The sequence below is a fragment of the Mirounga leonina genome, unplaced genomic scaffold (assembly GCF_011800145.1).
Source record: "Mirounga leonina isolate KUSES-001 unplaced genomic scaffold, KU_Mleo_1.0 Mir_154, whole genome shotgun sequence".
NCBI lineage: Eukaryota > Metazoa > Chordata > Mammalia > Carnivora > Phocidae > Mirounga > Mirounga leonina.
The window spans coordinates 23,688,968-23,702,718 of record NW_023270389.1 but is presented as its reverse complement, the minus strand read 5'-3'; the positions used below and the strand labels follow the sequence as shown (position 1 = coordinate 23,702,718).

At 37.3% G+C, this 13,751-nt stretch overlaps 2 protein-coding genes across 4 annotated transcripts in view; one reads left to right on the top strand and one right to left on the bottom strand.

The window, feature by feature from the left end:
• The window catches only part of LOC118014121 (complement factor H-like), a 67,177-nt gene that overhangs the window by 41,126 nt on the left and 12,300 nt on the right, over positions 1-13,751 (bottom strand). The window lies entirely within an intron of this gene.
• LOC118014123 (solute carrier family 35 member E1-like) lies at positions 7,076-7,782 on the top strand. Its single transcript, XM_035010169.1, has one exon. It carries the CDS (start codon positions 7,314-7,316, stop codon positions 7,644-7,646), a length of 333 nt encoding a protein of 110 aa, XP_034866060.1. The 5' UTR covers positions 7,076-7,313; the 3' UTR covers positions 7,647-7,782.

Sequence of the window (13,751 nt, the reverse complement as noted above, 5' to 3'; positions counted from 1 at the left end):
AGAATGGGTTCAAACTTAAACGACCATCAATTTATTATAGACTGCTATGTGCAGAAGATGTTATATAAAAACTTAATGGTAACCACAAGTCAAAACTACTAATAAGGGGCGCCTGGGTGGCTCAGTTGGTTAAGCGACTGCCTTCGGCTCAGGTCATGATCCTGGAGTCCCTGGATCGAGTCCCGCATCGGGCTCCCTGCTCGGCGGGGGGTCTGCTTCGTCCTCTGACCCTATCCCCTCTCATGTGTTCTCTCTCTCTCATTCTCTCTCTCTCAAATAAATAAAAAAAATCTTTAAAAAAAAACTACTAATAAATATGCAAAGAATAAAGGGAAAGAAATCCAATATGTCACTAAAGAAAACCAGCAAACCATAAAAGAGAGAAATAGAAGAAAGGAGCTGAGAAAATCTTCAGAAAAAAACATAAAACAGGTAATAAAGTGGCAACAAACACATATCTATCAATAATTTCTTTAATGGAAATGGACTCAAGGCTCCAATCAAAAGACATAAGTTGACAGAATGGATGAAACAAGACCCATCTATATGCTGCCCTCAAAACTCATTTTGGAACAAAAGTCACCTGTAGATTGAAAGTGAGGAGATGGAGAACATCTATCATGCAAATGGGTGTCAAAAGAAAGCTGCGGTAGCAATGCTTATATTGGACAAAATAGATGTTAAAACAAAGACTGTAACAGAAGACAAAGAAGGACAACATATAATAATAAAGAGGATAATCCAAGAAAAAGATATAACAATGGTAAGTATGCAACCAAGATGGGAGCTCCCAAATACATAAAACTGTTAGTAACAAACAGAAAGGAACTAATCAATAATAATACAATAATAGTAGGGGACTTTAACACCCCACTTACATCAATGGATGGATCATCTAAATGGAAAATCAACAAGGAAACAATGGCTTTGATTGACACACGGACCCAGATGGATTTAACACGTTCAGAACATTCTATCACAAAATAGCAGAATACACACTCTTTTCAAGTGCACATAGAATAGAACACATAATAGGCCACAAAATGAGCCTCAACAGATTCATAAAGATCACAGTCATACTATGCATCTTTTCTGACCACAACACTATGAAACTAGAAGTCAACCACAAGAAAAATATCTGAAAGACCACAAATACATGGAGGTTAAGTAACATGCTACTAAACAATGAATGGGTCAAGAGGAAATAAAAGAAGAAATTAACAAGTACATGGAAACAAATGAAAATGAAAACACAACAGTTCAAAACCTTTGGGATGCAGCAAAAATGGTTCCAAGGGGGAAGTTTATAGCAATACAGGCCTAGCTCAAGAAGCAAGAAAAATGTCAAATAAACAACCTAACCTTAACCGAAAATATCTAGAAAAACAACAAGAAACAAAACCTAAAGCCAGCAGAAGGAAGGAAATAATAAAGATTAGAGCAGAAATAAATGATACAGAAACTAAAAAAACAACAGAACAAATAAATGAAACCAGAAGCTGGTTCCTGGAAAAAAATGATAAATTTGATAAACCCCTAGTCAGGATTATCAAAAAGAAAAAAGAACCAAATAAATAAAATCACAGATGAGAGAGGAGAAATAACAACCAACACCACAAAAAAAAAAAAAAACAATTATAAGAAAATATTCTGAAAAACTGCATGCCAACAAATTGGACAACCAGAAGAAATGGATAAATTCATAGAAACATAAACCTACCAAAACTGAAACAGGAAGAAACAGAAAATTTGAACAGACCAATTACAAGCAAAAAAAAAAAGAGAGAGAGAGAGACTGAAAAATCCCCAATAAACAAAAGTCCAAGATAGATGGCTTCATAGATGAACTCTACGAAACATTTTTAAAATATTTATTTATTTATTTTGAGAGAGGGTGGGGATGGAGGGGCGGAGGGAGGGGCAGGGGGAGAATCCAAGTAGACTCCCTGCTGAGCACAGAGCCTGATATAGGGCTGAATCTCTGACCCTGAGATCACAACCTGAGCTGAAATCAAGAGTTGGATGCTTAACTGACTGAGCCACCCAGGCAGCCCTCTAACAAACACTTAAGGAAGAGTTAATACCTATTCTTCTCAAACTATTCCAAAAAATAGAAAAGGAAAGAAAGCTTCCAAATCCAATTTTATGAGGCCAGCACTACCCTGATACCAAAACCAAATAAAGACACCACAAAAAAGAGAACTACAGGTCAATATTTCTGATGACACAAAATGACACATAGACACAAAAATCCATAACAAAATACTAACAAACTGAATCCAACAATACGTTTAAAAAAATATTCACCACAATCAAGTGGAATTTATTCCTGGGTTTCAAGGGTGGTTCAGTATTCACAGATCAATCAACATGATACATCACAGCAGTAGAAGAAAGGATAAGAACTCTATGATCATTTCAACAGATGCCAAAAAAGCATTTGACAAAGTACAGCATCCATTCATGATAAAAGTGCTCAAACAAAGTAGGTTTAGAAGGAACATACCTCAACATAATAAAGGCCACATATGAAAAAGCCACCATTACATCATCCATAATGGGAAAAACTGAGTGCTTTTCCTCTAAGGTCAGGAACAAGACAAGGATGTCTCATCACTTTTATTCAATATAGTACTGGAAGTCTTAACCACAACATTCAGACAACAAAAAAGAATAAAATGCATCCAAATCAGTAAGGAAGAAGTAAAATTGTCACTATTTGCAGATGACATGATATTCTATATAAAAAATCCAAAAGACTCCGTCAAGATCAGCTAGAACTAATCACTAATTCAGTAAAGTTGTAGGTTACAAAATCATAGTACAGAAATCTATTGCCTTTCTATACAGCAATAATGAAGCAGCAGAAAAAAAAATTAAGAAAACTGTCCCATTTATAATTGCACCAAAAATAATAAAATACCTAAGAATAAACCTAACCAAAGAGGTAAAGGACCTGTACTCTGAGAACTATAAAATACTGATGAAAAAATTGAAGATGACATGAAGAAATGGAAGCCATTCCATGCTCATGGATTGGAAGAACAAATATTGTTAAAATTTCTACACCACTCAAAGCAATCTACACATTCAAAGCAATCCTTATCAAAATACCAACAGCATTTTTCACAGACCTAGAACAAACTGTCCTCAAATTTATATGGATCCACAAAGACCCTGAGTAGCAAAAGCAAGCTTGAAAAAGAAAAAAAAAAGCTGGAAACATCACAATTCCAGACCTCAGGTTATGTTACAAAGCTGTAGTAATCAAGACAATATGATACTGGCACAAAAATAGACACATAGATTGATAGAACAGAACAGAAACCCAGAAATAAACCCACAATTATATGGCCAAATAATCTTTGACAAATAAGGAAAGAAAATCCCATAGGAAAAAGACAGTCTCTTCAACAAATGGTGTTGGGAAACTGGACAGCAACATACAAAAGAATGAAATTAGACCACTTTCTTATACCATATACAAAAATAAATTCAAAATGGATGAAAGAACCAAATGTGAGAACTGAAACCATAAAAATCCTAGAAGAGAGCACAAACAGTAACTTCCCTGACATCAGCCACAGCAACTTTCTAGATAGATCCCTGAGACAAAGGAAACAAAAGCAAAGCAAAGCAAAGCAAAACAAAACAAAACAAAAACTATTGGGACTACATCAAAATAAAAAGCTTCTGGACAGCAAAGGAAACAATCAACAAAACTAAAAGGCAACTTTTGGAATGGGAGAAGACATTTGCAAATGACATGCCTGGTAAGGGGTTAGTATCCAAAATATATAAAGAACTTATAAAACTCAACACTCAAAAACCAAATAATCCAATTTAAAAATGGGCAGAAGACATGAACAGACATTTCTCCAAAGAAGACACACAGATGGCCCACAGACATATGAAAAGATACTTTTCATCACTTATTATCAGGGAAATGCAAATCAAAACTACAATGCGATATCACCTCACACCTGTCGGAATGGCTAAAATCAACAACACAGGAAACAACAGGTGTTGACAAGGATGTGGAGAAAGGAGAACCCTCTTGCACTGTTGGTGGGAATGCAAACTAGTGCAAACACTCTGGAGAACAGTATGGAGGTTCCTCAGAAAGTTAAAAATAGAATTTCTGTATGACCATCAATCACACTACGGGGTATTTAGTCAAAGAACAAAAACACTAATTCAAAGGGATCCATGCACCCCTATGTTTATAAAAACATTATATAGAATAGCCAAGATATGGAAGCAGTCTAAGTGTCTATTGATTGACGAATGGATAAAGAAGAGGTGGTATATGTATAAAATGGAATATTACTCAGCCATTAAAAAAATGAAATCTTACCATTTGTAACAACGTGGATGAAGCCAGAGAGTATAATGTTAAGTGAAATAAGCCAGAGAAAGACAAATACCATATAATCTCACTCATATGTGGAATTTAAGAAACAAAACAAATGAGTAAAGGAGGGAAAGTGAGAGAGAGAGAGAGAGATACAAACCAAAAACAAAACAAAACAAAAAACAAAAAGTAAAAAACGACTCTAACTGTAAAGAACAATGTGATAGTTATCAGAGGGGAGAGAGGTGATGGGGGTAAGGGGGATGGGTGAAATAGGTGATGGGGATTAAGGATTGCACTTGTCATGATGAGCATGTTAACCAACTGGTATTAAAATAAAAACTTAAATGCACACATGCATACATACATTCAATCTAAGAAAAAAATAGAATGACACCAGCAAGATGGTAGAATACAAGTTTCTATTCTTCCTGTCAAAGAACACCAATTTTGACAATCACCCACAGACAAGAGCATCTTTCTGGGAGTCTGGGAATCTAGCAGGAGTTTCAGCACACCATTAGAGCAAAAAGATCCAACAGTGGGTGCATTGAAGTGGGTGAGAGGAACAGTTTCAATTATCTGCGTCACTCCTCCCTCAAAGTGGCACCGTTCAGTGCCAAGAGAGACCCACTCAGCCTGCAACTTCTCCACTGGGGGAAAGAGTGTGTGAGTTAGTGTCTGGCTTCCTCAGCTGTGTGGGTCTCTGACCAAAAGGCCCATTTCTTTTTCACCACATCCAGAATTCTGAGGTGATCTTCATGACTGAAGGGATTGAGGAAAGTGGAGCACAGCAATCAGGGCTCAATTCATTAAGGGACAAAGATTCTATTAACCACTTTGCAGACTACATCAGGGAGTCCCCTGATGTACCCACTAACCACTGGGGATGACTTGCCTGCAGATCCTCCTCACCTAATGGCACCCCCAACATTCCGCACACCTGCTATCCATTGGCCAGCTCTTTGTGTATTCCCCAAAGGTAGTGAATGCAGCAATTTTTAGATGGCTTGTGAGCATACCTAGAAAGCCAAACTGACTCCATAGGAATGATAGAAAGCACATACCTGAGCATTCGACATTGTACCCAGCAAACAAGAAGCTATCAGGACCCTGACTATCTTTGCAGGGTTGAAAGAAGGCATACAAGCTAAGAATTCCATCCCAAGTGGTAGCAAAACAAAAGGAGCAGATATATCCATTAAAAAGTTTTTAAAAAAGCCTCAGAATCCCTAACAGGTGTGACAGAAAGTATTTCTCTCCCAAAGTTAGTCAGAAAAGACTAAAGAAAGTGAGACCTTCTTCAAAGGTGAAGACAGCAATGCAAGACTTTAAGGGACATGAGAAATCAAGGAAACATGACACCACCAAAGGAACACAATAATATTCCAGTAACTTACCCCAAATTATGATCTATGATTTTCCTGATAAAGAATTCAAAACAGTAGTTTTAGGGAAGCTCTGTGAGCTATAAGAAATCACGGAAAGAGAATTCAAAGAAATCAGGAAAACAATGAGATAGAAATCATAAAAGGAACCAAACAGAAATTCTGGAACTGAAGAATACAATGGATGAAATGAAAAATAAAGAGCATCAACAGCAGACTTTATGAAGCAGAAGAAAGAATCTGTGAAGTAGAAGAGAGCTCATTTGTAATTTTCTAGTCAGAGGAGAACAAAGGAAGACTTAGAGTAGGGAGAGCCCATATGAATTACAGAAGATTATCAGAGGAACTATTTTAGGCAATGCGTGAGTCCCAAAAGGAGAAGAGATGGAGAAAGGGTCAGAAAGTTACTTAAAGAAATAATGGCTGAGAATTTATCAATCTAGGAAGACTTTTGGACTACCAAAATCAAGAGGCTCATAAGTCCCCAAACAGATTCAACCCAAAGAAATCATCTCTAAGACACCTTACAATAAAACTCGCTAAAACCAAAGACAAAGAGAATTTTCAAAGCAACAAGAGAGGAGAAAATGCCTCACATACAAAGGCAGTTCTATGAGAGGTGTTTATAGTGATAAATGCCTACACGAAGAAAAAGAAATGATTTCAAATACACAATCAACTTTATACATCAAAAAAACTAGATAAGGAAGAACAAAGCCTAAAACTAGGAGAAGCAAGGAAATAACAGAAATCAGAGAAGAAATATGTGAAATAAAGACCAAAAAAAATCAACAAAATTAATACCTACCTTTTTGAAAAGATAAACAAAATTGACAGACCTAACACTGATAAACTAAGAAAAAAGAGAGAAGATAAAATAAACAAAATGAGAAATGAAAGTGGAGACATTCAACTGATGCCACAGAAATACAAATGTTCATAAGAGACAAGCATAAACAATTACACACCAACAAATTGGATAACCTAGAAGCAATGGATAAATTCCTGGAAATACAAAACTTGCCAAAACAAAATCATTAAGAAATAGAAAATCTGAACAAATCAATAACAAGCAACAAGACTGAATCATTAATTTAAAATATCTCTACAAAGAAAAGTCTGGGACCAGGTTTTCATTGTAATTTAAAGAAGAATTAATACCAATTCTTCGCAAACCATTCCAAAAATTTGAGGGCAGGGGACACTTCCAATACCACTTTACAAAATCAGCATGATTAGATCAAAGGTAGACAAGGACACTAGAAGAAAAAAAAATTTATAGGCCAGTATCATTGATAAACATAGATCAGAAATGCTTAGACCCCTTCCACCACAGAAGGCACAGTGAGCGGACCCTGCCTATGAATCGGGAAGCTCACACCAGACACTGAGTCTCCTTGATCTTGGACTTCCCAGCTTCCAGAACTACCTATGTGTCCCAGTGGCCCTGGACGCTTCTGCTCCTGGCTGTCAGCGGCTTCTGTAACTTCGCCCAGAATGTCATCGCCTTCAGCATCCTCAACCTCATCAGCCCTCTGAGCTACTCTGTCGCCAATGCCACCAAGAGAATCATGGTCATCACGGTGTCCCTGATCATGCTGCAAAACCCAGTCACCAGCACCAACGTCCTAGGCATGATGACAGCCATCCTGGGGGTCTTTCTGTACAACAAAACCAAGTACGATGCCAATCAGCAAGCCCGGAAGCACCTCCTCCCAGTCACCACGGGGGACCTGAGCAGTAAGGAACACCATCGGAGCCCCCTGGAAAAACCCCACAATGGCATCCTCTTTCCCCAGCACGAGGACTATCAGTATGGTCGCAACAACATCTTGACAGATCACTTCCAGTACAGCCGGCAGAACTACCCAAATTCCTACAGTTTGAACCGTTATGACGTGTAGTCTAGAGGGCAGGGCGGTACCATTGTGTGACTCCTTCCCCCCACTCCCTAGCAGTACCAGAAACTTCTGACAACCAGTGAATGTACAACCCGGCCGAGGGGACGGTGCATAACCATCAGCAGACCCCGGGCTTCCCAGGCCCCTGGGGGCCGCAGGACGTTGCCCCGTGGTAAGGACCACCGCCCTTGAGCTCCGGCGTTCCAGGCCCTTTCTTCCTGGAGTCTGTCATCTGAGGGCTGTGTTGGTATGGCGATCTTGGCCAGGTTTTTTCCTTTCTTTGTGGACTTATTCCCCAAGTCATGTATTTGAGAGTTCCTGTTCTGCTTTCCAGATAATATTTCCAGATAACTCTCCGGAAAGGCCGGAGCATCCATCGCTGTGGATGCAGACCTCCGACAGGCCAGAGGGTTTCCTGGGCGCCAAGGAAGGGACTTGTAGGGTGGTGCTTGAGAGCGACAGACTAGCCTCTTTCATTCCGCTGCTCAGATAGGTCGACGGGCTGAGGCAGGCATGGAGCAGAGGAGCGCCAGTTTCTCAAAAGCATCTCCGACAACAAAGATGGACCAGAACAAAGTTTCCGGTCAACCCCATGGCCATTTGCAGTTACTGGCAAATGTCCCAAAGAGAAAAGCTCCTGCAATTAGCCTTGAATTCTTGGAGCCTACTTCTCTGACCTGCATGTCAGAGCTGGTGTGTATCCAGACCCAGAGGTAGGGCAGTTGCACTCCTGTGCCCTCGCTTCCCTTGCCAGAGGAGCAGGGCGGCTCTCCTCTCTGGGGATAGCGAGGAGGAAGTGACTGCGCGGCTGTCAGAAGGAGCATTAGGAAATCATGTCAGTGTTTCGAGCTCTATTTCTGTAATACTCGTTTTGTCTTGTCTGATGAGTCTTCACCACTTCTGTGATGACTTAGTAGGATGTTTGGTGGGGAGATGTTCATTTCATGAGGATCTTGCATTTTTCTAGGGAATATTTTGTAGTTGTATTTATGCCTCGGTCCCCTGTAGGGGGGATGCATGAGGGAGGGCTGGCTTATGGATTGAAAACCCTTTTTGTTCTTAAAATGTTTAAAAACAAAACAAAACAACAACAACAACAAAAAAACAAAACAAAAAAAGAAATGCTTAACAAAATATTGGGGCGCCTGGGTGGCTCAGTCGTTAAACGTCTGCCTTCGGCTCAGGTCATGATCCCAGGGTCCTGGGATCGAGCCCCGCATCGGGTTCCCTGCTCCGCGGGAAGCCTGCTTCTCCCTCTCCCACTCCCTCTGCTTGTGTTCCCTCTCTCGCTGTGTCTCTCTCTGTCAAATAAATAAATAAAATCTTTAAAAAAAATATTAGCAAACTGAATTCAACAACATATTAAAAGATTCATACACCATAATGAAGTTGGGTTTATCCATGGGCCTCAAGGATGGTTCAACAGGTGCAAATCAGTAATGTGATAAACCCCATTAGCAATACAAAGGTTAAAAATCATATAATCATCCCAATAGACAGAGAAAAAGCATTTGACACAATTCACAATCCATTTATGATAAAAACTCTCAATAATTAGGTGTTGAAGAAATATACCTCAACATAATAAAGGCCATAAATAAGAAGCCTATAACTAGCATCATATAAAAAAGCTTTCAGCTTTTCCTCAAGGTCAGGAAAAAGACAAGGATACACAATTTCACCACTGTTGAACAAAGGGAAATAAAAGGTACCCAAATAAAAAATAAAGAAGTAAAATTATCTCTGTTTGTAGATGACATATATAGAGAAAACCCTAAGACTCCACACAAAACAAAACAAAAAAACTGTTAGAATTAATAAATGAAGTCAGTAAAGTTGCAGGATACAATATCAATACACAAAAATCTGTTGTGTAATGAATAATGAACTATCAGAAAGAGAAATTTAAAAAACAATACCATTTACAATAGCATCAAAAATAATAAGATACCTAGGAATAAATCTACTCAAGGAGATGAAAGGCTTGTATCCTAAAAACAGTAAGACAATGATAAAATAAATTGAAGAAGATATAAATAAATGGAAAGATAATGTATATACATGGATTAGAAGAATTAATATTGTTAAAATGTGCATACTACCCAAAGTGATCAATAGATACAATTTCTGTCAAGATAGCACTGGTATTTTTCACAGTAGTAGAATAAACACTCCTAAAATTTACATGGAACCACAAAGACTCCCAAAGAGCCAAAGCAATCTTGAGAAAGAAGAGCAAAGCTGAAGGCATCATGCTTCCTGATTTCAAACTATATTATAAAGTGATTAAAATGAAAATAATATCATACTGGCAGATCAGTGGAATAAAATTGGGAGCCAGAAATAAAGTCACACATATATCCTTAATTAAAATTAGGTAATGGTGCCAAGTATACACATGAGGACAGTAGCGTCTTCAGCACAAGCAAAAAAAAGTGAAACCACAATATTAAACCAGTGATGAAAATTAACTCTAGATGACTTAAATATGACTTTAAACTCTAGAAGTCCTAGAAGATACATAGGAAAATATCTTCTTGACATTGGTCTTGGCGATGATATTTTTTGGATATGACATCAAAGCACAGACAGCAAAAGCTGAAATAAATAAAACTATATCAAATGAAAAAGCTTCTACTCATTAAATCAACAAAATGAAAAGGCAACCTATGGAATGGGAGAAAAAATTTGCAAACCATAGATCTGAGTATACACACACACACACACACACAACTCAATAGCAAAAAAGTCCAATAAAAAAATAAAAAAAAATAAAAATGGGCAAAGATCTGAATAGACATTTTTCTGAAGAATACATGCAAATGGCCAATTGGTACTCAAAATCACTAATCATCAGGTATATGCAAACCAAAACCATAATGAACTATTACCTCATACCTGTTAAAATGGCTTTTATCAAAAAGACAAGAGATAACAAGTGTTGGTGAGAATGTGGAAAAAGGAAACTCTTGTATACTTTGGGTGGGAATGTAATTTGTTATAGGCATACGGAAAACAGTATGCAAGTTCCTCAAAATGTTAATAGAACTATATGATACAGCAATCCCATTTCTGGGTATATATCTGAAGGAAATGAAATCAGTATCTTGAAGAAATATCTGCACCCTCATGTTCATGATAGCTTTATTCATACAGAAACAACCTAAGTGTCCATTGATGGATAAGGAAGATGTGAAATATATATATATATATATATATATATATATATATATATATATATATTTATTTATTTATTTATAATGGAATATTATTCAACCATGAGAAAAAAGGAAATCTTGCTATTTACAACAACATTGTTGAACCTAGAGGACATTATATTAAATATAATAAGCCAAAGTTAGACAAACACTTCATGATTAATCTTGTATATAAAATGAAAAGAGAAAAAAAGAAAAGGTCAAATTCATAGAAGCAGAGAGTAGAATGGTAATTATCAGGGGCTTGCAGACAGGGGTGGGGGGAATGAGGAGATGCTGGTCCAAGACTGTAAGCCTTCAGTTACAAGATGAATAATTCTGAAGGTCTAATGTACATGTAGTTAGTAATATTATGTAGTTAGTAATAATGTATTGTATAGCTCAAGTGTACTAAGAGAGTAAATCTTAAGCATTCCAGCTACAAAAAAAAAAAAAAGTATGTGAGGTGATTAATGAGATTTTTTTTTTCATTTCCAAATGTATATGTGTACCAAGTCATCCCATTGTACACTTTATAGATACAATTTTATCAATTATACTTCAATAAAGTAGGAAGGAAAACCTATAATAGACATACAAAAGATGAGATAAAAATCAAAGTAAATAACTGTAAAACATAATCAAATAGCAAAGGAGGTCATCAAAAGTGGAAGAGATTGAAAAAACAATTGCAAAACAGAAGACAATTAGCCAAATGTGAATAGTGAATGTTCACTTATCAATAATTCTTTTAAATGTAAATGGATTAAGCTTACTATTAAAAAGAATACAGTACCTGAATAAGTAAAAAACAAGAACTCACTTTAGGTTTGAAGGCACAATAGGCTAAAAGTGAAGGAATGGAAAAAGATATTTCATGTGAATGGCAACCAAGTGGGATTTATTCCTGGGCTACAAGGATGGTTCAATATTCACAAACCAATCAACATGATACACCACATTGATAAAAGAAAGAATAAGAACCACATTATTCTCTCAACTGATGCAGAATAAGCATTTGACAAAGTACAGTAGCTATTCTTGATAAAAACCCTCAACAAAGTAGGGACAGAGGGAAAGTATCTCAACATCATAAAGGCCATATACAAAACACCAACAGCTATTATAATTCTCAATGGGGAAAAACTGAGAGCTTTTCCTCTACCATCAGGAACAAGACAGGGATGTCCACTCTCACCATTGTTATTCAACATAGTACTAGAAGTCTTAGCCTCAGCAATCAGACAACAAAAAGTAATAAAAGGCATCCAAATTGGGAAGGAAGAAGTCAACTTTCACTATTTGCTGATGACATGATACTCTATGTAGAAAACCCTTAAAACTCCACTAAAAAATTGTTAGAACTGATACACAATTCAGCAAAGTTGCAGGATACAAAATCAACATACAGAAATCTGTTGCATTTCTATACACCAATAATGAAGTAGCAGAAAGAGAAATCAAAGAATCAATTCCATCTGTAACTGCACCAAAACCCATCTGATACCTAAGAATAAACCTAACCAAAGAGGTAAAAGATCTGTACTCTGAAAACTATAGAATGCTGATGAAAGAAACTGAAGATGACACAAAGAAATGAGAAAACATTTCATGCTCATGGATTGGAAAAACAAATATTGTTAAGATGTCTATACTACCCAAAGCAATCTACACACTTAATGCAGTCCCTATCAAAATATCACCAGCATTTTTCACAGAGCTAGAAAAAAACTATTCTAAAAATTGTATAAAACCACAAAAGACCCCAAATAGCCAAAGGAATATTGAAAAAGAAAAGCAAAGCTAGAGGCATCATGATTCTGAACTTCAAGCTATATTACAAACCTGTAGTCATCCATACAGTTTAGTACTGGTACAAAAACAGATACATAGATCAATCAATGGAACAAAATAGAAAACCCAGAAATGGACCTACAACTATATGGCCAACTAATCTTTTTTTTTTTTTTAAGATTTTATTTATTTCTTTGACAGAGAGAGACACAGCGAGAGAGGGAACACAAGCAGGGGGAGTGGGAGAGGGAGAAGCAGGCTTCCCGTGGAGCAGGGAACCCGATGCGGGGCTCGATCCCAGGACCCTGGGATCATGACCTGAGCCGAAGGCAGACGCTTAACCGACTGAGCCACCCAGGCGCCCCTGGCCAACTAATCTTTGACAAAGCAGGAAAGAATATCCAATGGAAAAATGTCTCTTCAACAAATGGTGTTTGGAAAACTGGACAGCCACAAGCAAAAGAATAAAACTGGACCACTTTATTACACCATACACAAAAATAAATTCAAAATGGATGGAAGACCTAAATGTGAGACAGGAAACCACCAAAATCCTAGAGGAGAACACAGGCAGCAACCTCTTTGACTTCTTTGACCTAGGAACTTCTTACTAGACACATCTCTGGAGGCAAGGGAAACAAAAGAAAAAATGAACCATTGGGACTTCATCAAGATAAAAAGCTTCTGCTCATTGAAGGAAACGATCAACAGAACTGAAAGGCAACCTTCAGAATGGGAAAAGATATTTGCAAATAACATATCTGATAAAGAGTTAGCATCCAAAATATATAAAGAACTTACCAAATTCAATACCCAAAAGATGAATAATCTAGTTAAGAAATGGGCAGAAGACATGAATAGACATTTTTCCTTAGAAGATGTACAGATGGCTATCAGACACCTAAAAAGATGTTCAACATCACTCATCATCAGGGAAATACAAATCAAAACTACAATGAGATATCACCTCAAACCTGTCAGAATGGCTAAAATTAACATGGGAAACAACAGGTGTTGGTGAAGATGTGGAGAAAGGGGAACCCTTTTGCACTGTTGGTGGGAATGCAAACTGGTGCAGCCACTGTGGAAAACAGTATTGAGTTTCCTCAAAAAATTA

Coding starts and splice junctions, on each gene's coding strand:
- LOC118014123 (XM_035010169.1), top strand. CDS start 7,314: ATGGTCATCACGGTGTCCCTGATCATGCTGCAAAACCCAGTCACCAGC.